A 24,408-nucleotide genomic window follows, 5' to 3' on the forward strand; every position below is an offset into this window, starting at 1 on the left:
ACGCCAATTGAATATTTACAACATCACTTTCTAAAGGTACGCATATCTGCGATTAATTTCTTTATAGAAAGTTTATTTTCATATCCAAATATTCGCTACTTTAGTTATCATTCCCTCTATCCTTAGTTGTTTGTCGTATCTGTTTTGTAATAATCGCAACATTATAACTAACGTGGTAGTTTGTTAGCAAGCCAATACTAGAGTAGTATAGGGGCTGCCTTTACTTCTGAACTTTTATTTGCACTGTGCAGTGAACTTGGACGAATCATTTTGTGTTTGTCCCATAAAACTAGAATCTTTTAAAGTAATCTAACTTTCTTCTTTTGACGCAAATGTTTGTTAGTTTGTTAGATGAATATTGTCTTTTTTACATCCAAGCACATGGTAAATGTCTGCCACTTCACAGTTACCGTTGTGAAGCTAATTTCTGATTTGTTTATGATTATAATTTCGATAAAAAAAGTACTGCTGGAGTGCTGGTAATTCATTTGAGATTGATACAAAAAAGCCGAGTCTGTAACTCGTTAATCATTCACAAAAAAACTCATAAAGAGAGAGCTCAGAGCAAGCAAAAATGGCAGACGGAATTGTTTCTAACTTAGCTGCAAAAGCCTTGGAAGCTTTGGGTGGAGCAGCCTTAAAAGAGGCTGCATCCTGGTGGGGTGCACGAGGCCACGAGCCGATTTGAAGAAGCTGGAGAACACCATCAGGATGATCCAAGCTCGAGTTCGCGATGCTGAGAGGTACCAGGAAGAGGGTGGCAGTGACGCCGTCAAGGAGTGGCTTCGGAGGCTGAAGATGGTGCTTTACCAAGCTGATGACCTGTTTGATCTTGTCCTCACTCTTGACCGCCAGAAACAACAGCAGGTGGAGGTTAACAAGCAAGTTTGTGTTTCTTTCTTGAGATCTGGCACTCTTTATTTTAACTGGAAAATATCTCGAGAAATCAAGTCTATTAGACAACAACTTGATGAAATAAACTCAGATATTGCTGGCTTGAACTTGAATGCCTATCATGATCATAGAGATGAATCACAACTATTAGGCGCTCGTTTCTTTAGGAATAGGGAAACTGGCTCTTTTGTGAAAGCAGATGATGTCATTGGTAGGGAAACTGAGAAAAACATTATTATTGGGATGCTCTTTGATCCCAGTTATGATGATGGGAATAAGATTGCTGTGATTCCAATTGTGGGGTTTGGGGGTCTCGGAAAAACCACTCTTGCTCAACTGGTTTTTAATGATGAGAATGTTCAGCAACATTTTGATCTTGCTGCATGGGCCTGTGTACCTGAGGTAGGTGATCAAAGCATTGTAATGCGACGAGTTTACCAATCCTTAACCGGTAACACAGATTCTAATAGTCTGTTAATTGGTCAGGTTAAATCAAGCATCCAAGATTCGATTAAGGATAAGAAGTATCTTCTTGTCTTGGATGACATATGGGATGAAAGTCGTAATAGTTGGTTGGATCTTCTAAGTTTGCTTGAATGTGACACAAGTGGGAGTAGAGTTATTGTAACAACGCGCTCTGCAAATGTTGCAAAAGTTGTTGGGACAACTGAAGCCCACAATCTAGGACTTCTAGCTGAAAAGGAGTCCTGGAATTTTTTCAAAAAATTTGCATTCCAATTGGGGCAAGAAGAGAGTAATCCTGTTTTGACTCAGCTTGGGAAGGAGATCGTGGATAGCTGTGGAAATGTTCCCCTTGCTATTAGGGTTGTTGGAAGCCTTCTCTACTCTGAAAATAGCGAGAAACATTGGCAACGGATTAGAAATGATCGACTCTTGAAGTCAAAGAGGAACGAAGACAACAACATAATGCAAGTTTTGAAGTTGAGTTATGATTACTTGCCACCGGCATTAAAGCAATGCTTTGCTTACTGTTCATTGTTTGAAAAGGATTACACATATAGGAAAGATAAATTAGTTAAGTTGTGGATGGCACAAGGATATTTTGAGCCATCAAGCACAGATACTGGAGAACAATATTTTCTGGAATTGTTAGGGAGGAATTTGTTTCAAGATCCAGATGAAGATCATGTAGGGAACGTAATATGCTGTAAAATGCACGATTTAGTGCATGACTTGGCTCAAGATATAGCTGGTGAAGAGATGAAACAACAGGTTGAGCCTTTAGATCAATTATATTCTACTGATGGACTTATGCATGTAAGTTTTAATACTAACAAGCTAGAAGTTGTTGAATGGGAAGCTCCAGTGTCATTGCTTGCTGCTAGGAAGATGCGATCATTGCTACCGTCTAGTTTCTATAATAAATGGACTATAAAAGAATCATCTCTTGAAATGGTAATTTTGAAATTTCAGTCTTTGCGCGTCTTGGACTTAGAGGGTATAGATGTCTCTGTGATCCCAAATTCTATAGGAAAGTTGAGACATCTAAGGTACCTTAATCTTGCAAGGAATTGTAGAATTAAATGTCTTCCTGATGACATAACAAGATTACAGAACCTGCAAACACTGAAGCTTGTTGATTGTCGCTCTCTTACAGAGTTGCCAATAGATTTTTGTAAATTGGACAACCTGAGGCACTTGGAAATCGCTAATAGTGGTTTGAGTGATTTGCCATTAGGATTTGGGAAAATGACATCTTTGAAAGAGTTCTATTTGTAGTTGGGAAAAGCCATGGTATAAATTCATTGTCACCCTTGAATTTTTGTGGGAATCTGTGTATTGAATTTAGGAAGTGGCGAAGTAATGCTGTTATGGAAGCACCGAGGGCAAATTTGAAGGATAATAAGCGATTGACTTGCCTTCGCTTAGAATTTAGATCCATGGAAGTTACTCATGATATAAGTGAAATGGATAAAATGTTAATGTTCTTGCAATTGCCTCCAAATCTTAAATACTTTGCAATTAGTGACTACCAAGGAGTTGAGATGCCACGTAGATGGTTAGACGGGTTATCTAAGCTTGTTTCCTTTTATATTGATTTTTGCGGAAATTGCAGAGTTCTTCCTCATTTTAGTCGACTGCCTTATCTCAAAGAAATCTATTTAGCTTCGCTTGATGACTTGGAGTATGTAGAGGATGAAGACGATATCTGGGAAAGTAGAGGTGGAAAGTGTGGTTCTGGAGCCCAAAATGGTTACTTCCCATCCTTAACAACCTTGTCAATCAATTATTTAACTTCTCTAAAGGGGTGGACAAGACCAGCAAAGGATGATGATGGTGAGCCAAGGCAGTTGTTATTTCCTCGTCTTCTGCGAATAACATCATATAATTGCCCCAAGTTGACATCAATGCCTCTAGCACCAAAGTTGGAGTTTTTGGAGGTGCAAGAAATCAATTGGAAGGTGTTAGAATCGAATCTGATGTCAATTGATGATGAAAAAGCATCTTCATCGTCTTTATCTTCATCAACACTTGTCACCTCTTTGAAAGATGCGAGTATTTCTGCAATTAAAGATGGACCAACTTATCTGACAATCAGTAGTAGGCTATCTACTCTGCAAAATTTAAGAATAAGCAGATGCAATGAACTGACAAGTTTGACGATAGAATCTTCAAATTCCATTCAACATCTCGTGATTAATCGGTGCAAAATCTTGGAAAATATAACGGTGGGGAATCTCTCTGTCCTGGAAAAACTTGATTTCAGAAGTCTCGAGAAGTTGACACAACCCCCAGAAGAGATGGGCAACCTCTCCTTGCTTCGTCAGCTTAGTATTGTTGATTGTCCAGAATTGGCATCACTTCCACAGTCATTACTAGGCCTTACCTCTTTACAGGAACTTTATTTAAGTCTCAAGAAGTTAACACAACTCCCAGAAGAGATGGGCAACCTCTCCTTGCTTCGTCGGCTTAGTATTGTTGATTTTCCAGAATTGGCATCACTTCCACAGTCATTACTAGGCCTTACCTCTTTACAGGAACTTTATTTATGTCTCAAGAAGTTGACACAACTCCCAGAAGAGATGGGCAACCTCTCTTTGCTTTGTAAGCTTAGTATTGTTGATTGTCCAGAATTGGCGTCACTTCCACAGTCATTACTAGGCCTTACCTCTTTACAGAAACTTTATATCAGGTGTTGCCCACGTCTAGAATATAGATATGAGAAGCCGAATGGCCAAGATTGGCACCTTCTCAAACATATCCCCGTGGTTCACATGTGAGTTTCTCAACTGTCTTTGTATTCTTTTATTATATGTGATGACATTTGCTGTCAAGGGAAATAAAAAAAATTCCTTCTTTACAAAACAAATGAGTAGTTTTAGACTTTTAGTAACACATTTGGCAAAAAATACAAGTCTGATACTTTCACATTGTTTGGATTGAGAGAATTGAAGGAAAAGGAAGAGAAGTGAAAAGAAGGGATTCATCCTCCCTTCTTTGGATACCTTTTGGTTGGAGGGAAAGGAAGGGAAATGAAGGATCCATTTTCCCTCCGTCTTTAATAAAACAATTCCTTCAAATGTTGGAAAGATTTGGAGGGGAAATGTGACCTTCCCTTCTCCCTCCCCTTCCATTTCTTCCCCTTCCTTCTTTTTCCCTCCCCTCGCTTTCTCTTCTACTTTGTTATCCAAACAAACCGTTAATGTATACGGAGTATATATTTTTTGAAGAGCAATTACTATCTTTATTTTAAGTTGAAAAGTTGATTTGTTGAAACTATGTATTAACATACTAAAAAAATCTTATTATGCCAAGATTTGTTTTTCTGTATTTGTAAAAAGTTGTGTTCAAAGTGAGGCATTGATTAAAGTACAAAAGATCAATTGATGCATTCAAATGCAGAGAGTAAAAATGAACTTCAATTCCATTTGATGGATTGCATTATATAATTTGTTCAACTTGCTAGTTGTTTCTTTCTTTTAACTCTTATGACTTTTTATATATACTTCTTGAACAAGCTGTTTTGATAGTGGATTGTAAGTTGTGCTTGAAAATTTGAACGTCAAACTTATAGTCTTATACGATCCACAAATAATCTTTTGTGTATTACATATTTACATGTTCACAAAAGGCTGACCTCACTTTTGGGATTAAGGCTTTGATTGATTACATGTTCACAAACAATCTTTATGTCACTTTATTTGGAAGATTTACTTCTTCAACCTATATTATATGGTTTTTCTCGACTAGCTATCTTTCTAATACACTCTCTCTTATGTACCCACTATCTTTTACTCCTATGTCCCCACTAAAATATCTACCCAGCTAACTCAATTGTGTGGTCAAATGACTCAAATCTAATAAAAATATTACTTGAGGGTGGTGTTATGGACTAGATTTCACTCAGATGTAATTATACTAATTCGCACTAATTTAAGGCAAAAGCTTGAGTATTGATTGGATATAATTTGAATCACATATTAAGGGAAGATAAATATAGCTTTAGGCTATAAGTCTCATGGTAGCATGAGGCTACTAATCTCACAAGAGCTCACTCAATTTCTGGATAGTTGCTACTACTACTCAAAATGTCTTATATAATATATACTCTAGCTACTCTTAAGCAATTACAATGCCCTAATATTAATTATAGTAGTCATCTAGCAAAAAGCATATCAAGGCCATGGCACCAAATTAAAGTGTATCAGTCCACAGCTTTGTCTTCCTTGTCTTCTTTCCAAATTCGGCTTGCCACCCAAAAGCTACTGCTCTTCATGTCTCTCCCCTTTCTGGCCTTGATGGTTGACTTTGTTTTCTCGTTTTTCTTTACCGTTTTGAATGTTGTTGCCCTTCTTGAGTGCTAGACGGAGTGAATAAGTGGATCCATAACAGGAGGAGGGAGTATTTGTTATCTTATCAATTTGTTCCTTCTTATTTTTTAAAGGGGTGAAATAGGTAATTGTCCCATAAAATGAAATACAATAAGGCAAAAGAGAATAGAAATACTCATACATCGTATAGAATGGATTATAAGTTGGCTCACACGCTGAACATTTTGTTCTTAAAAGTGTGTTTTTGTGAAAAAAAGATGGGAAAATTTACATAAGTACTTCTCCAAAAACTGGTTGATGCACAATGTGTTTCCTAAACACAAATTATACTATTTGTACAAATGTCAGACTTGCTTATAGGTGATGCATTTAAACTGTTACCCATGTTTTTTGTTTTGATGATTGTGTATGTTATATTACATAGGCCCTCCTTTGTATTTACTAATTAAGCAATCAACTAATCAAATTGGGAATTCATCTGGCATAGCTTCGGTATATACATGTTACTTGGTCCAGATTATGGGCTTTAGACGGAACTGCATGAAAAAACATGTTACAAATCTGGCTCGCTGTTAGTTATAAGCATTGTGTTTTTGGTTAAGGATCAATGATTTCTAATTATATCTTCGATTTCTAACTATATCTTCACAATTGGACAGTGGGGATCCTCGCTATTCTAGGTAGAATTTGAATTCACAAGTCTCAAGAAGTTTGCCACAACTCCCAGAAGATTGTCCGCTTTGTATCTTCTATTTCTAATTATATCTTCACTATTGAACAGTGGGGAACCTCTCCTTGCTTTGTCGGCTTTATATTGTTGATTGTCCAAAATTGGCAGCAATTCCACAGTTATTACTAGGATTTACCTCTTTGCAGGAACTTTATATCTGGCGTTGTCCACATCTGGAAGAAAGATGTGAGAAGTTGAATGGCCAAGAGTGGCACCTTCTCCAACATAACCCCAAGGTTTATATGTGAGTTTCTCAACTGTCTTTGTATTCTTTTATTATATGTGATGACATTTTTTGTCAGTGGAAATAATAATTTCCTTCGTTTCAAAACAAATACATTAGTTTTAATAACACATTCAACTAAATAGAAATTTGACGATTGATATCTTTATAGTAAGGTGAAAAGTTGATTTGTTGAAACAATATATATATTAATATGAATCCTAAACATAAATACTATGCTAGGATTTGTTTTTATATATTGGTAAAAAGGTAAGGTCAAAGTGAAACTCTTGTTAATTATTTCAGCTGCAAGATTATTTGTGATCTTTCCCAATAGAGTGTGTGTGGTATGTATTATTAGACTCTGTTTTTGTATTTATAATTCAAGTAATCATTAAGGAATTCATCAGCGGTATATACAATAAACTTAGTCCATTTTATGTGATGTATGTGCTTTAAACGGAGCTGCATGAAAAAACATGTTACAAATCTGGCTTGCTGTTATTATAAGCATTGGATTTTTGTTTAAGGATCAACAATTTCTAATTTTATCTTCACAAGACAGCCTTTAGCTTCTTGACTTAACCAAATCAAGTCTGCCTCCATATCTGGTTTGCTGAATCACCACAATTGATGAATACTGTTACAACAATTCCATGCTGCTGTAAGCTTCACATCAGGTACTTCCAAGCAGGAATTATCATTATCATTACCCTATGTAGCTATATTGCATTATTTCCCTACTCCTTTTTCATTTGGCTTTTTGTGTAGATTTGTTTCCTGAAATTTATCATTAACTGCTATTCTTTATTGCAGCTCTTCCTATATGTTGATCACAGCAGGTTCCCACTTTCAATCGTAGTCTCAAATCAGAGGAAAACTAATCCATGCTATCATCTCACTCAGCTAGTCAGGTGATCCTGCAAGCTTTAGGTATCTGAAATTTCACACCCACTACCTTTTATAAACTGAATTCTATTGGTTAATATTCTGGGATTCTAGTTTAACTTGTACAATAGGTTGCTATTTACTAAGTTGTTTATCTGAGTTAGAAATTAAGAGCTATTGTTGAATGAAAAGTAAAAAACTTTCTTATTAGTAAAGTTAATAAATTGAATCTGTAATTACCTTAGCTTATTTTCTGTGCCATTCTAAGTCAGATTCTGTGCATGTAGGGTTGTATATCTGGTGTTTTATTCTCATGACATTTTACATATAAAAAATAACAACTTTCCTACTAATAATAGTATGATTTTGAAATTGTTGTCTATTTATGAAGCATGTATACAGCTTCGGAGCTCCTCAATAAGTGCTATGCACATCTTACCACTATTCCTCCTTGGTACATCACATTTCGTAACTGCTCAATGTTTTCAGAGGATGTGAATATTGAGTGGGATAAATGTAATCAGGCTGAGGGGAGGAAGCTTTTACCAAACTTTGCTAGGAATTAAGGAAGGAGGTTTGCTTTAGAGATGTAGTGCAGGAATGCTGAACCCAAGCGAAGATGGTGACTATTTCGATGCTCTTTAGAGATGCCAGGCTATGTGCATCATTGATGCAACCGGAGATACACCAAGCATGAAACAAGTGAAAAGAAATTGACGCCCTTGTTTTACATTTATAATTTCGGGTAGTTTAATTGGATTGGCCTGAGCATATGATTGGTGGAGCTTTTCAACCCTTCCTACAAGGTGGGGAAAGCTTACACAGTGATGCTAATCACAGGCTAACCCACTTTAATTTGGTGATTCTAAAGGAAGGTTTGGGAAGTGTTTTGTGGTATCCTAAAATTCAACACATAAGACAGACGGAGGAGCTAGAGGAATTTAAGAGAGTTATAGTTGTTGCTGCTGTTGTGGTTTGATTGAGGGGTAATCGTTGTTCAGATTGTTGGGGTCATATGGAGCTTCATTAAGGCTAGTGTAATCATAGATATAAGCACTGGTTTGAAAATGCAGTTGAACAGAACTCTGTTATCATCTGGTGACATTTTTTTCCTTTTGTCCTTGAGTAGTTATCTTATGTATGAAGTTTCTGCATACCTTTGTGAAATATGTTTTGGGGTTTGTTACCCTCAACATATCATAATAAATTCAAATTGAAGAGGTTTTCCATGTTGATAAACAAATAGTGGGCTTATGTTGTTCATACTTAATTCTGCCTTTTGTTCTTTTTCTTTTCTTTTTTTGTCATTACTCGTAACCATCAGAGTTAGGATGAGGTAACAAATATTATTGAAATTTGTAATACATTATTATAAGTTCTAACCATTGATTTATAAAGATACACCAATTTAGTGGATCAATCTGTCCAGTATACCGCTTAGAGAAATAAATGTTCTTCTCTAAGTTTCATCCTTGTATTCTTTTCGTTTTGTTTGAGCACATTGTATCTGTTTTGTTAGAAGTCTGTTGGCCCTGCATTTCTTTGCTTCTGAGAAAATTTAATGTCAGACATAAAGGGGAGAGATGTAGCTCGGTTATAACTATTATAGCTTTAAATCTTTACACAGCTAAAGAAAAAAAAAAAGTGCACAATTCAATGAAATGATAAGTTCAGTCTTCCCCCCCAAAAAAAAAAAAAAAAAAAAATCAAAATTGCTCAATTTACATCTTTTCTGCCAGAAGTGTAACACTTCCTGCAGGCTTAAAATTCAATTTGTTTCAAATATTTGTAATAGTAACTACAGTATTAGTCAATTAGAGGTAAATGGTAATTATTGTGAAGATTAATAATAAACGGAAGAAAAGTAATAGTAGCATTAATGCAGCTTTGTAGTTGGTATTTTGGATAAGAATTAAGTGGGCCAAAATCCAATGAGAATATTTATTCTTGAAGACTTAAGCAGGTCAAGATCATCAAATACACAGACTTTGCAGAAAGAGAGAAAAACGAGATTGAAAAAATGGCAGAGGGAATTGTGTGGGAATTAGCATCAAAAGCTTTGGAATCGTTGGGCAAAACAGCCATTCAAAAGGCTGGATTCTGGTGGAGTGCGCCAGATGATCTGAATAATCTTGAGAAAACCATCAGGATGATCCAAGCTCGAGTTCGTGATGCTGAGAAGTACCAGGAAGCAGAAGGCAGTGACACTATCAAAGAGTGGCTTAGGATGCTTAGGCAGGTGCTTTACCGAGCTGGTGACCTGTTTGATGAGATCCTCACTCTTGATCAGCAGAGACGACGGATGCAGGTACACGTCTTGTTCTCTAGATCAAACATACTTTGGCTTAACTGGAAATTGGCTCGAGAAATCAAGTCTGTTAGACAAGAACTTGATGCCATCAACTCGGGTTTGACTAGCTTAAACTTGAGGGTGTATGATCACAGAGAAGACCCACAACGTTCGGTGGCCCAATTAATGAAGAGAAGGGAAACAGCCTCTTTTGTTAAAGCAGTTGATATCATTGGTAGAGAAAATGATAAAAACATGATAATTGAGATGCTGTTAGATCCCAAATATGATGATGAAAAGGTTACTGTCATTCCAATTGTTGGGTTCGGGGGTCTAGGAAAAACCACTCTTGCTCAATTGGTGTTCAATGATGCGAGAGTTCAGAAACATTTTGATCTTGTTACATGGGTTTGTGTACCTGAGGTAGACAATCAAAAGGCGGTAATGGGGAAACTTTATAGGTGCTTCACTGATGAGGATTCTGGTGACCGTTCACTGAATCAAATTAAATTGCAGATTCATGATTCTATAAAATGCAAGAAGTATCTTCTTGTCTTAGATGACATATGGGATGATAGCAGAGATAGGTGGTTGGATCTCATGAGCTTGTTGGAATGTGGTCGCATTGGGAGTAAGGTAATTGTAACTACGCGCTCTGATAATGTTGCAAAGGTTGTAGGCACAGTTCCTAAATCTTATAAATTAGGATTTCTAACTGATGATGAGTCTTGGGAGCTTTTCAGAAGCTTAGCATTCAAACAAAACCAAGAGGAGAGTAATCCTAATTTAACTCAGATCGGTAAAGAGATTGTTGGTAGTTGTGGAAACGTTCCCCTCGCTATCAGAGTTATTGGAAGCCTCCTCTACTCTAAAGATAGTGAGAAAGAGTGGCAACTCTTTAAAGATGATCAACTATCAAAGGCAAAGCTGATGGAGGACGGCAACTTAATGCCTGTGTTAAAGTTAAGTTATGATTACTTACCTCCGGCATTAAAACAGTGCTTTGCCTACTGCTCATTGTTCCCAAAGGATTATGAGTTTAGCAAGGCTGATTTGGTCCATTTATGGATGGCACAAGGATATTTTGAGCCATCGAACAGAGACATTGGAGATCAATATTTTATGGAATTGTTACGGATGAATTTTTTTCAAGATCCCAAAGAAGATGGTAAAGGGAATGTCAAAACGTGCAAAATTCACGACTTAGTGCATGACTTGGCACAACACGTAGCAGGTGCTGAGATCATGCTGTTGGGTGAGTCTTCAATGCAGGTCACTGACGAGCTTATACATGTATCTCTGAATGGATGGGATGCTCCATCATCATTGTTAGCTGCCAAGAACATGCGATCATTGCTAGGATTATCTATTGTAAGGCCTTCTAGTCTTGAAGGGTTGATTTCAAGATTCCAGTCCTTACGCGTCTTGAGCTTGAACAATATTGATACTGTCCCAAGTTCTATAGGGAGATTGCGCCATTTAAGATACCTTAATCTTGCACGGAATTGTATTGAATGTCTTCCTAATGCCATAACGCGGTTAGAGAATCTCCAAACATTAAACCTTGATAGTTGTCCTTTCCTTAAGGAGCTACCAAGAGATTTTGCCAAATTATCTAATCTCAGGCATTTGGTGATCAATTGGGATAATTTGACAGATTTGCCGTCAGGTTTTGGGAAAATGACAACTCTTCATGAGTTACATGGATTTATAGTAGGAAAAGGGAAAAATACTGGCATTGACTCACTGCCAGCCTTAAATCTTAGGGGAGAACTGAGGATTCAATTTTTCAAGTTGCGCAAAAATGCAGTGATGGAAGCTCAAAGGGCAACTTTGAAGGAAAATCAACAGCTGACTTCTCTTATATTGAGCTTTCGGGGAGAAGAATCTGCTCGTGATTCTGATGAATTAAAGAGGATGATATCATGCTTGCAACTTCCTCAAAATCTTAAATATCTGAAGGTTCTTGGATACAAAGGAGATGAGATGCCCATTTGTTGGTTTGATAGGTTGCGTAAGCTTGTTTCCATTAGCTTTGTGTGCTGCAATAATTCCCGAGTTCTCCCTTACTTGAGACAATTGCCTCATCTTAAATCTCTTTATCTTCAATCACTGAATGCCTTGGAGTATGTAGAAGATGAGGCCACTAGTTGGGTTGGTGGAAACTCTGATTCTACAGCTCACAATGACTACTTCCCTTTCTTAGAGATTTTGGAGTTGGAGGATTTGCCACGATTAAAGGGGTGGACTAGATCATCAAATGGTGAGGGTGAGCAAAGGAAGGAGTTGTTTCCTCGTCTTTTGCAATTGAAAATAAATGGTTGCAATAAGTTGATGTCAATGCCTTTTGCACCAAAGTTGGAGTCATTGGAGGTACATAACATTAATGGGAGGTTGTTTAGATCCAATCTGATGTCACGGGGTGATGAGAAAGCACCATCTTCATCTTCAGTACCATCTTCATCAATTCTTTTCACATCATTAAAGCGGTTGAAAATATGTGAAACTAATGATGGGCTAGTCTTTTTGTCTATTAGTAGTAGGTTGTGCAACCTAGAGACATTAGAAATAAGGCATTGCCACAAACTCTGGAGTTTGATATTTGATTCTCCAAATTCCATTCGACATCTTTTTATTTATAACTGCAGAAGCTTGAGAAACATATCAAAGGGAATACATCTACCCGTCCTTGAGACACTGACAATCCGAAACTGCGAAGAGTTGGAAGAGGAGGAAGAAGATGAAGATGAGATGACCACCAGACCGGATTGGCAAGGCTTGAGGAGCCTCCACTCTTTGGAATTATCCTGCATCCCGAAGTTGGAGAAACTCCCTAGTGGCATTGCTTGCCTAATCATGCTTCAGCATCTGACAGTAACATTTCTCCTGAATCTGACAGCACTCCCTGATGAGATCAGCAACCTCTCCTTGCTATGTGAGCTTCGGATCATAAAGTGTCCAAATTTGGCTTCACTTCCACCATCGTTACAAGGCCTTACATCTTTACAGAAGCTTTACATTAGAGGCTGTCCGGATTTGGGAAAAAGATACAAGATGCCGAATGGCAAAGATTGCCACATTCTTCAGCATATTCCCCATACTGATATGTGAGTTTCTGAAAAACCTTTAGCCCTTGTATGTCTACATCATATCAGTTAATCATGCAGTATAGTGGTGAATAGAAATTTTGAAAGCATTACTAATTGGTTTTTTTTTTTTTTTTTTTTTTTTTCCTTTTCATCAGATCTACAGGATGCGAATTAAGTTACCACGACGACTTAGGCTTTATTGAATCTCCAGAATGGGAATGATAGCTTGCTTCCTTCTGCCTTCTTATACTTCGTGTTTATTAACTCTAAAAAATCTCTACTCAAGGACTTGAATCAAGCCCTCTCCTAGCTATAGGTTTTCTACATTGTGAGACAGTATGTTTATTTGTACTGTCAAGTTTTTTTGTAACAAAAAGAATGTTTATTTTTGCCTAGTCGGCTAGTCCTAAGTCTTAGCAGATTAATTTGATTGGGCTGAGCATATGATTGGTGGAGCTTTTCAACCCTTCCTAGAAGGTGGTGAAAGTTTACACAGTGATGCTAATCACAGGCTAGTGTTGGGATTGTCGTGGTGTGTTTGGGCTTACATCTGGTCTGCTTATTGGGCCACATGGAGCTTCAATTCAGATGGTGTGATCGTGGATGTGCTCCAGCTTGTCAGGAAACACAGAAAGGATCTTTGTTTTCTGGTGATATCTGTCGCCTTTGTCCTCTTATTGTTGATCTCTTATGTATGTAGTTGCTATTATGTTAACCTTTGTGAAACTTGTTAGAATATTGCTACCCTTGAGCTTTAATAATAATAGAAGAAATTGGTGGACTCCTCCAATTTCTGTGGTTTTACTCTTCACACCAAAGAGGATTTCGACTTAATAAGTCTCTCATGTTATACAGGCTTAATTCTGTTTCTCAATTTATTTCCTGTCAATTGTGAATATTCTAGTGGTGATTGGAGTTTGGTTTATTTAGTTGAATGTAAAGATTTTCTTACTTATCAAGCTATTTGCTGGTATCTATTCAAATTATTTCAGATGCTGTGATAGCAACTGCAGTATAAGAGACAAGGTAATGACTGGAAAAAACTTTAACCGGGACTGAATAAGAAATAAGATATAAGATACCATGTCCCATAATGAAATACTTAAAGATACCATGTTCCATAACGAAATCAGTGTGTATTAACTGGGGAGTAGAGCTATATCCATCCTATGTCGTCTGTACCTCATTGCTCAGCTCCTCACTCCCCTTGCTTCAGCATACCTAGAGCTCAGTGGAACAAAAATACATTAGTGAAATTAATGTGATATGATGTTCTTTTACAGCAATTTAGAACTAGAGTTTAAATTTGTCACAACCATCACATTTGGATAATTGTCATCAAACATATAGGCCTTACTTTGTATTAATCAATCATTAAGGATATTTTCTGGCTAAGTCTGAGCACATAATTTATATAAAGCTATGTAACACTTGAAGTTGTAATTATGTTGCATTAATTAATAATTAAGCATATGTTTTGTCTAACCAAGAAACTAGGAACTAAGTGCTAGCAGCTGCTTAGGTTGACTACTAGTCCTAAAGCATGTACCCTGCTTCTCAGCTCCTGTAACTGGTGCTTCTGTACATTTTAGTTACCCTTGCTCCGTCTTGATTATCTTAACTTCTGAATGCCTGCATTGCATATAAGGCGATGCTTCATACCGTGGGCTATTGAACAGAAAGGATATAATCAGACAGAGCAGACTAAATATAACTGTAATAAAACCTGCAATTCCTTCAAATTTAAAAGGCCTGGTGCAGGAGTGCATGCACCAAAATGAAGAATGGTGACTACTTTAAGAGATGCCTTATTATGCACATCAAAGATGCAATTGGATATGCATCAAGCACAAAAAAGCAAAAGAAATCGCAAAGTGGTGTTTAACCATTTTGTCTAGTGATGCACTTTCAATTTGTATTGAAAATTACGAGTTTGTATAACTATGGGTGGGAAATTTGAACTTATGATAGAGACCCTTAGTTTTAACCACTAAATCAAGACCTCATTGGTGCTGACTGCTCTATCTCATGTGCTTGGACATATTCTTAATACCGTTTAGTTATAATTTGTTTTAATCTTGGATAATCTGCATTACTTTTTAGCTGTACACACACAATCCACATGACCTCTAGATTTAATTAGCATACATTTGGGTAATTAATTACAATTAATTAATTAATTTGGCACTCACAATTTATATATTCAAGCTACTAGGGCAGACCATGTGGGGCAGAATAAGATGCAAGTTTAATGGTCATTTTCTTTAGATGGATATAAACTTACAAAAAGCAGCATCTATGTAAACAAATTTGTTAAGCTGTCCTAATCATTGGACCAACTATCATTAATATCGCACCTCTGCCCACTAACATAAATTAAATATATTAGAATATTACTACAAGAATTTAAGCAATGTAATTATTGTCAATCAGTTGGTTGTAAATTTGTAATCGTTATATCCCATGTAATTTTTGTCATAGCCAACATTAACAGATCTTCTAGTCTCTATTACCACTATTTCCTTATTGTCAATATGAAGCTCAATGTGTATCTAGATAGAAATATAAGTTATGTTACAAGTTAAAATGACGTTAGATTAGATCGCCGTTTTATAATACACATCTTAGATCACATATTTTACATCCAAATCTAAGATATATGAATGTAAGGGTCTGTTCTCTTCAACTTATTTTCAGTTCAGCTCACTTCAGTAAATCAAAACAGGCCCTACGTGATGTTACGTTAGGTAGCAACCATATAGTTAAGTACGGCAACACAATATAAAAACTAAAAAGACTTTACACAATCAGACGGGCTAATTCTTTATGGTTTCCATTTTTTTTTAGTGGTTTCATATGGACTCAATTGAGAAAATCATAGAGAGTACGGATTATAATGTATAAAGGTGTATACTGTATATATTTTGTAAAAAGAAAGATAAAATAAAAAAGACTCAAAAAAAATAAAGAAAAATAATAATACAAGAAGACCATAACATGTAGTGTTATTGTCTGTATCCCACAAATGATGGATCCCATATGATGATCTTGTTCAAGTCAGTAAGAGAAAATTCTAATTGCCAGACAACTTTGTTTAGTTGAAGTCGGCCACCATGTTTCACAGTTTCACACTACTGCCAGTTGACAGTTTGACACTTCCTACAACTACAGTCCAACTTCAAAAACTCAACTTTTTTATAAAAAAAAAAATCTAATAAACATTTCTATTATTTTATATAGTACGTATTTTTTTTTAACGGATTATTCATGTTTATTTACTCAATTAATAAACTCTAATTTTATCGATCAAAAAAATCTACATGTTACATGAAGATTATGGAAATAAATCTATCTCGGCAATATATAGTCTATGAATTCATACTTCATTGAATGTAACACAAAATAATCAAAATATAAATTGAGAGAATTGAAGTACGATGAATCATAAATCGATCCAACACATAATATAACTATACACGAAGAATTAAGAATTTTGAATTTTGTCCTACCAAATGTTGTCACTAGCCATATGGGATATTGAATGGTATGGCACATTGGAACTAGTCCACTATCTATGATACAACACAAAATTCGACACATAAATAATGTCTAGATTAAGTTGCAAAGTAAATCAATTTAGATGTAGTTAAATGGGACAACACTAACAGGCAGGTTACACGTTCCATTGTGCCGAGATAGTCGCTCTTAATCTTTTGCCCATAGGAGCACTCTTGCTTAAAAGACCGAAAAAATAGCTATTGAGTCCTAAGTTCAAGCGTTGAAAATAGATGGTTTCCCCAAAAAAAAAAAAAAAAAAAAAAAAAAAAAAAAAAAAAAAAAAGCGTTGAAAATAGATAACAATCATAACATGTGGCCCAACATGATATGGCATATGAGTAATGCTATGTTTACATCAATTTTTCAAAACTACTCAATCAGTGTTACATCATGACTGTAAGTCTCCCTGTCGTGTCTAGCTTACTAACTAACCCAAAAGTACACCCTAAAAGCACAATCTAACATTTGCCTACAACCAAACACTTTTTATTCTTGATTTCATTTGAAACCTTCTACATTCATAATCCATAATCACTATATTGATAAAGTGTCATTTATACAGTTAGAGGTATATTTAAGCTTTAGATCACGAAGTTCAATAAACATGAAACATCCATTCAATTTATCTGTTTCTAATCCATAATATTAACATTATTATATACAAAAATATTTTTTAATTACACATTTATAAACGCATCTTGTCTATTTTTTTCCTTATATATATACATAATACTCTATCCTTCTTAAGAGATCCAAAAATATAATTCATATAAATAAACGATCAAAAATTCAAAACTTACTTTAAATACAAACATCTTAATATATATATATATATATATATATATATATATATATATATATATATATATATATATATATATATATTTTAACAAAAATTTATTTTTTTTTTAAATTAGACAACAAATTACTCCATTTCAAATTTAAAAATCAAATTTCCTCTCTTAAACTCTCAATTTTTTTCTAAATTAAGAAAGACAAAAAGTAAAAATTAAAAATAAAAAAATTCTTGAATTCAATATTCCCCAAAATATCCTTCACTTTTTCACTCTCCCTTCCTCCCTCCCCCTTCTTGTTCTTCATTCCTCTTTCTCTCTCCTCACTCATTCAGTCATTCTCTCTCAACAATCAACAATGTCGCTCCTCTTCCGAGACAGGAGCTCACTCGGCGATTCCAAGCGCGAAACCACTCCACCACCACACCAACCACCCTCTCAACCACCGTCATCTTCTCTCTCCTCTCCCTTCGCCGCCGACCTCACTTCCTCCCTCTCTCTCCTCGACCTCCGCTCCACCGCCTACGAAATCTTCGTCGCCGCTTGCCGCACTTCCTCCGGCAAAACCTTAGCTTCCTCCTCCTCCTCATCCTCCCCTACCTCGGCCGCACCTTCCTCCAATGGCGGCGCAAACTCCGGCGGAGGTGGAAACTCCGGCGGATTGCAGCGGTCGTTGACGTCGACGGCGGCGAGTAGAATGAAGAAGGCGTTAGGGTTGAGATCTTCCGGGGCGTCGAGTTTAGGGTTGAGGAGGAGTAGTAATGGCGGTAGTCCTGGGTCTCAGGTTGGTGAGAGTAGCCCTAAGAGTAAGCCTTTGACTGTTGGTGAGCTTATGAGAGTTCAGATGAGAGTTTCTGAGACTGTTGATTCTAGAATTCGCCGAGCTTTTCTTAGGATCGCTGCTTCTCAGGTCAGATCTCGCTTTAATTTCTAGTATTTCGTTGAAATTTTAGTTTAATTTCGAGTTTTCGGAGTTCGTAGATCGTAATGTAGGTGAATTTTGCTTGAATTGTTGTGAATTTTCGGCATTGTTGAAGAATTTGAGCTCAATTTCTCAATTAGTTCTACTACAGTTTTACGATTTGCTGGAAATTAAGTTAGATTTTATTTTTAAATGTATAAATCTTTCAGTATATTTTAGATTATTGAATTTGATAAATAATTTTTTAATTGGTGATCCGATGTATTGGTCAGCTTAGGATGATGAAATTGGTAAGTATGAGAAAATTAATCAATTTGAGCTTTTAATTGGCATGTTTGTCGGTGGATTCTATCTTACTTCACGCTAAAGATTTAAAAGGAAAAGGAGCTTTTTTGGAATTTTTTAGGTTGTTAATTGTTGTATTATTATGCGTGATAATCAATTAGGTTGGTTGGTGAGAGGTATTGGAACTTGTTGGAAGGCGCGTAACTGCGTAAGCATTCTTCATCTTTAATTCCCTTCTTTCCCTGCAAGGAGAGGGATTAGGTTCATTTGCTCGAATCATGTTTCTTATCATATTTTTATTTATTTGTGTAGAGAGAGCTAAGCTAGTTGACATCAACTTGTTTCATTGAACTACGGAGTATATATTTGTATATACTGTAGATGTATGCTTGTAGTTTACAATGTGCTATTAGCACGTCTGCTATGTTATGACCTTCTTTGATGCACTGAATTTATATGGTGCATTGGTGTTACTATTCTAGCACTGATATCACTAAAGTAAAAACTGTTATGGCACAGAACTGGGTTAATGAATCTTGAGTTCTTATATGCTTCGTTTTTAAATTGAACTTCAAAGTTTCAGCTTTCTCTAGTCTGTGAGGAACTGAGGAATAGAGGAATTTTTTTTCCCATGAAAGGAAAGGATGAGTGTTATTTAACATTTATTGGCTGTCAAGAAATTGTTAAAAGATCTCGAAGATTTACTTAAAGTGTAAATCAGAACCAAAGTACCCAAAATGAACTAGTCAAGAAATTTATTGAAGTGCCACTAGACATCTTAATGCCTCCCAAGTGCAAATCTTTCTAAACCGAGTTGTTGATCATCCGGTCATCCCTCTTAGACTGCATGTTTGGATTTTTCAAAATTGTTGTAGGAAAAAAAAAAAAAAATTGTAGCAAGTTAGCAACTATGGTAGCTGTTAACTTCCTCGGAACTGCTATATTGGACACTACAAACATGAGGAATTGTTATGTTTATTGAATAATCGTTGAATTCTTGATATATGCAACCTTTAGTCCAATCTTATTGAAAATAAAATTTAGGATTGTGTATCCCAAGGATCAGTCCTCTTTCTTTTGCTACTTTCAATATCACAAATAAAAATTTGTTTGTAGTTTGATGTGTTTGATAGATACACTATGCTTCAAGAAACTGAACCAGTTACTGCTTTTATGTCCTTGTCACAGCTTGGAAAACGTATTGATAACCTGGTTCTTCCACTTGAGCTGTTACAACAGCTGAAGTCATCAGACTTTACTGATCAACAAGAATATGATGCATGGCAAAAACGAAATTTGAGGGTTCTTGAAGCTGGGCTTATCTTACATCCTTATCAGCCAATTGGGAAAGCTGATGCTGCTGCCCAACGACTGCAAAAGATTATTCGAGGAGCTTTGGAGAGGCCTATAGAGACTGGAAAAAATAATGAATCAATGCAAGTTCTCCGTAGTGCTGTTGTGGCTTTGGCTTGCAGAGCTGCTGACGGATTATCGGACTCTTGTCACTGGGCTGATGGGTTCCCTATCAATCTCTGTCTCTATGAGATGTTGCTGGAAGCATGCTTTGATATTAATGATGAATCAACGATTATTGAAGAGGTTGATGAACTTATGGAACTTATCAAGAAAACCTGGCCTATTCTTGGCATCAACCAAATGTTGCATAACCTCTGTTTTACATGGGTTCTATTTAATCGTTTTGTTGCTACTGGTCAAGTGGAAAATGAACTCCTATCTGCAGTTGATGGTCAGCTAGAAGAAGTAGCAAAGGATGCAAAGACGACAAAGGATTCGGTATACTCTAAGTTTCTGAGTGCAACATTAACTTCTATCTTGAGTTGTGTTGAAAGAAGACTGCTTGCATATCATGACACGTTTGATAGTGTAAATATTAATACCATGCCTCATATAGTTTCAATTGGGATATCAGCTGCAAAAATATTAGTTGAAGATATATCTCATGAGTATCGTAGAAAGAGGAAAGGCGAAGTTGATGTGGCTCGTAGTAGAATTGATACATACATCCGGTCATCACTTCGTACTGCATTCGCTCAGGCAAGTTTATCTGTAGTTGTTTATTGTTTGTATAGGTTTGTTTAGATTATTTTTACTCTTTCTAAGTTCAACTCAGATCTCTCAATTTCTTTTATGTTTTGGGAGACATACATGTTCTAGGGGAATTGTCATGGAGCCTATAATGATAGGATATGTTACTCTTATTTTTTGTGAGACGCATGGAGGAACATCTGGGTTTGTATTCTCATACTGTGCATAATGACTATGATCTCTTGTGTGGATTTGCTAGATGGGTAGAAAATATACTTTTCTTGAGGAAATTTGTTACTATTTAGATTTGCTGGGTTGGTTTGGTGTATGTGGATTTTATCCAGTTATTTGAGCAATCTACATTTTGGTTGTAGGAAAATGTAAGAGTTGTGGTGTTTCTCAATCATTGATTTATTATGTCCAGAGCTGATTGTAGATGCAAAATTATCTTTTCATGGAATTGATAGCCCAGTTAATTCAGAATTCTAATATATATTTTTGTATTAACCACTGACAATAAAGATAAATTTCGTTTATAAAACTGCAGAGGATGGAGAAGGCAGATTCAAGCCGGAGAGCATCAAAGAATCAACCGAACCCTCTTCCAGTTCTTGTAATCTTGGCTAAGGATGTTGGTGAACTTGCTTCTCATGAGAAGAAAGTATTCAGTCCAATATTGAAGAGATGGCATCCTTTGGCTGCTGGTGTGGCAGTTGCTACCTTACATGCTTGCTATGGAAATGAATTGAAGCAGTTCATTTCGAGCATATCAGAGTTGACACCTGATGCTGTGCAAATATTGAGAGCAGCTGACAAGTTGGAGCAAGATCTTGTGCAGACAGCAGTTGAGGATTCAGTGGATAGTGATGATGGTGGCAAAGGAATTATCCGTGAGATGCCACCATATGAGGCTCAAGCTGCCATAGCCAATTTGGTCAAAGTTTGGATGAAGATGAGACTAGATAAAATGAAGGAAAGAATTGACAGAAACATACAACAAGAGGTATAACCTATCTAAGTTTGCTTTGGTAGAAATTGGTTTATTTTACTTTTTCTACGAGTCATGGTGTCGTACACTTTCATGATGATTATAGACATTAACTTTCACCAAAAATATCGATATTTCCTTCGTACTTAGAGCTATAACATCAAGTTTCTACAAGATAGCCTATTAGTTTGTAGTTTTAGAAGCCAGAGTAGTTTCATCTTTCATGTGATCCACTGTACAATGACTCTTTTTTGCCAAGCAAAATGGCTATCATGCTGGACTTTTATATTAACCCAACATTGACATTCCAACACGTATCTGTAATCCTAACTCTGTGCTTATTTATGGGATGAAAATTGCTGTAAACTGCACTACCTGCTTTGTACTCATCTAAGGGACGCTGTGTCTTGCCAAACAATTACCATTGCACTGTTGTCTTGATTCACCTATGGTGGATTGATGATGCCAAGTGTGTTTATTTACCCCCTGTAATTGCATGGAGTATGTTAAAGCCCTTGATTGTCAGAGATCTGGCTAGCATTGACTGATGGGCTACATCATAAAAAAAAAACTCAAGTATAGAGTTCTCTCTTTGTAGCCAACAAAGTGGATATGTGGCCAACTTTGGCATCTGAGTTTCCTAATTTTGTTGTGACATGAAGATTTTTTATTGCGAGACATCAGGATTCTTTATGCTAATCACTTGTTGATTTAATCAATCCTTGTGGTTTTATAAACATTTGCCAACATATTTAAGAATTTCAGTCCAACAAAGGTTGTCAGTCTTGACTACTGTGACATAACAATTTGTGTCCAAGTTCAGTAAATGTGACATCTTTGTTGGATGGAGGGCGTTTGTTAGCTCTTATTAGACAGTTTTACAGAAATTTACTCATGTAGCTTGTTATAGGCTAAATTATGACAACAGATGTTTTATGCCCTAGGTATGCCATGGCATGTCTGAGTCAGGGGCAGGACTATATTAAAAAAATATGCATTGTGTTATTGTGTAGCTTATAGATGTATATTGGTACATGTATTTTCCCGTGTAGATTAAATTCTGTGGTTGAGTTGTTATTTTTGGAATCTCTCCCGTTGCAGCAAGTTTTTTTTGTAATACTACCTGAATTTTTGTTTGGTATAAGCTAACCTTGTTTTCAAAAAAATGTTAGGCTTGGAATCCACGCGCTAGTCAAGAGGGACTTGCACCATCAGCCATTGAGGTACTGCGGGTCATTGATGAAATTTTGGATGCATTCTTTCAGCTACCTATTCCAATGCATCCAGCACTGCTTCCTGACTTAGTAGCTGGCCTTGACCGATGCTTACAGTACTTTGTAAGCAAAGCAAAATCTGGCTGTGGTACGTGCCTACCAATCTGTGGCTATTTCTACTTCTTACTTTTGACATAATAATCTCAATATTTTCCCTCTGTCACAGGAACACGTAGTACATTTCTGCCAACAATGCCGGCTTTAACCAGGTGTCCAATAGGGTCTAAATTAGGTGTATTTAAGAAAAAAGATAAACCAGTAAATTCTCAGAGAAAGAGCTCTCAAGTTGCCGTGAATGGGGATACTGCTTCTGGGGTGCCACAACTTTGTGTGCGTATAAATACCTTACACAAAATTCGGGCAGAGTTGGAAGCTGTAGAGAAAAGAATTATCACACATTTGAGGAATTGTGAGTCTGCTCAAGAAGAAGATTTTTCCAATGGTACAGGGAAGAAGTTTGAGTTGACACCAGCAGCATGCCTTGAAGCAATCCATCAACTTTCTGAGGCTGTAGGTTATAAACTAGTCTTCCATGATCTAAGCCATGTTCTATGGGATAATTTATATGTTGGAGATGCATCGTCTTCAAGAATTGAACCTTTTCTACAGGAGTTGGAGCAGAATTTATTGGTCATATCAGACACTGTGAATGAAAGAATACGCACTCGGATTATTACTGACATCATGAAAGCATCATGTGATGGATTCTTGCTGGTTCTGCTTGCTGGAGGGCCCTATCGTGCCTTTTCCCAGAAGGATTCACAGATCATAGAGGATGATTTCAAAGCCCTTAAAGACCTTTTCTGGGCTAATGGTGATGGGTTGTCCACTGATTTGATTAACAAATATACATCTACACCAAGAGAAGTCCTTCCTCTCTTTCGAACTGATACAGAATCTCTCATTGAGCGTTTTAGACAAGTGACTATTGAAACTTATGGTTCGTCTGCCAAATCTAGATTTGGGTTCCCGTTACCTCCTACATCAGGCCAATGGAACCCTACTGAACCAAACACATTATTGCGTGTTCTGTGTCACAGGAATGATGATGCTGCTTCAAAGTTCCTCAAAAGAACGTATAATCTGCCCAAAAAACTGTAGTTATTTACACGGCTACCACTCTATTGTCAAATTTTGCTTCAGCAGAATGGCACCATGGTTCTAGGTTGGCTAGCAAGCTTCAATTGCTTGGTAAAGTTTTGTACATCTTTTAACTAAACAGCAGTTCAACACAAATGTGAACCTGGCCGGTCAGAAAGCTTCACGTATTTGGAGCAGGACAAATGACTTCCGGAAGCTCCTATAGGCTTGCATTATAGCAATGGCAGATGATTGTCACTATATGTAGACTATTATTGCCTTTTCTATGGTAATCCATCATATTATTATTGTATTTTTGCTCAGTTTGCAGGCATTCGATAGCTCTGTGCTGCGCATTGTGGTGTTGTTTTCCTTGGTCCAGATGCTTGGCTGCTTCTGGTATGTAGCTTAAGCACAGAAGGTTTGATACGATCTACTAGTGTTCATACTGTCATTTGTTATATGCATGTATTATAGTCATATTTCATTCTTATAGTGTAATTGAAATTATAATTCTTTTATCAAAAATATTCTTTATTATTTGCCCTGCCAAA

General features: G+C 36.5%; 3 protein-coding genes and 1 long non-coding RNA gene across 5 annotated transcripts; all 4 read left to right on the top strand.

Moving 5' to 3' along the window:
- The first annotated feature begins 711 nt into the window (after positions 1 to 711).
- Positions 712 to 2,634, top strand: LOC145591721 (putative disease resistance protein RGA3). Its single transcript, XM_081648226.1, has one exon. It carries the CDS (start codon positions 712 to 714, stop codon positions 2,632 to 2,634), a length of 1,923 nt encoding a protein of 640 aa, XP_081504352.1.
- Positions 2,635 to 6,342: 3,708 nt separating this feature from the next.
- On the top strand, positions 6,343 to 8,928 carry LOC145592975 (uncharacterized). Of its 2 annotated transcripts, XR_014102511.1 has the most exons (4): positions 6,343 to 6,661; positions 7,206 to 7,320; positions 7,457 to 7,554; positions 7,920 to 8,928. It is a non-coding gene; the product is annotated as an uncharacterized LOC145592975 (long non-coding RNA). The 2 variants fall into 2 exon arrangements; XR_014102510.1 differs by having other exon boundaries at positions 7,457 to 8,928.
- Positions 8,929 to 9,455: 527 nt separating this feature from the next.
- Positions 9,456 to 13,725, top strand: LOC145592976 (putative disease resistance protein RGA3). The gene is made up of 2 exons (XM_081649492.1): positions 9,456 to 12,925; positions 13,063 to 13,725. The coding sequence occupies exons 1-2, from the start codon at positions 9,549 to 9,551 to the stop codon at positions 13,127 to 13,129; spliced, it is 3,444 nt and encodes a 1,147-aa protein (XP_081505618.1). The 5' UTR covers positions 9,456 to 9,548; the 3' UTR covers positions 13,130 to 13,725.
- A 3,831-nt stretch (positions 13,726 to 17,556) lies between these two features.
- On the top strand, positions 17,557 to 24,167 carry LOC145591400 (protein unc-13 homolog). Its single transcript, XM_081647843.1, has 5 exons — positions 17,557 to 18,169; positions 19,655 to 20,521; positions 21,060 to 21,515; positions 22,673 to 22,862; positions 22,941 to 24,167. Exons 1-5 carry the CDS (start codon positions 17,618 to 17,620, stop codon positions 23,873 to 23,875), a joined length of 3,000 nt encoding a protein of 999 aa, XP_081503969.1. The 5' UTR covers positions 17,557 to 17,617; the 3' UTR covers positions 23,876 to 24,167.
- The last annotated feature ends 241 nt before the right edge of the window (positions 24,168 to 24,408 follow it).

The sequence above is a fragment of the Chenopodium album genome, chromosome 18, assembly GCF_948465745.1.
Source record: "Chenopodium album chromosome 18, dcCheAlbu1.1, whole genome shotgun sequence".
Taxonomy (NCBI): Eukaryota; Viridiplantae; Streptophyta; class Magnoliopsida; order Caryophyllales; family Amaranthaceae; genus Chenopodium; species Chenopodium album.

Coding starts and splice junctions, on each gene's coding strand:
- LOC145591400 (XM_081647843.1), top strand. CDS start 17,618: ATGTCGCTCCTCTTCCGAGACAGGAGCTCACTCGGCGATTCCAAGCGC. Junction 18,170..19,654: donor TTAGGATCGCTGCTTCTCAG/GTCAGATCTCGC, acceptor TCCTTGTCACAG/CTTGGAAAACGTATTGATAA. Junction 22,863..22,940: donor CAAAGCAAAATCTGGCTGTG/GTACGTGCCTAC, acceptor CCTCTGTCACAG/GAACACGTAGTACATTTCTG.
- LOC145591721 (XM_081648226.1), top strand. CDS start 712: ATGATCCAAGCTCGAGTTCGCGATGCTGAGAGGTACCAGGAAGAGGGT.
- LOC145592976 (XM_081649492.1), top strand. CDS start 9,549: ATGGCAGAGGGAATTGTGTGGGAATTAGCATCAAAAGCTTTGGAATCG. Junction 12,926..13,062: donor CATATTCCCCATACTGATAT/GTGAGTTTCTGA, acceptor CCTTTTCATCAG/ATCTACAGGATGCGAATTAA.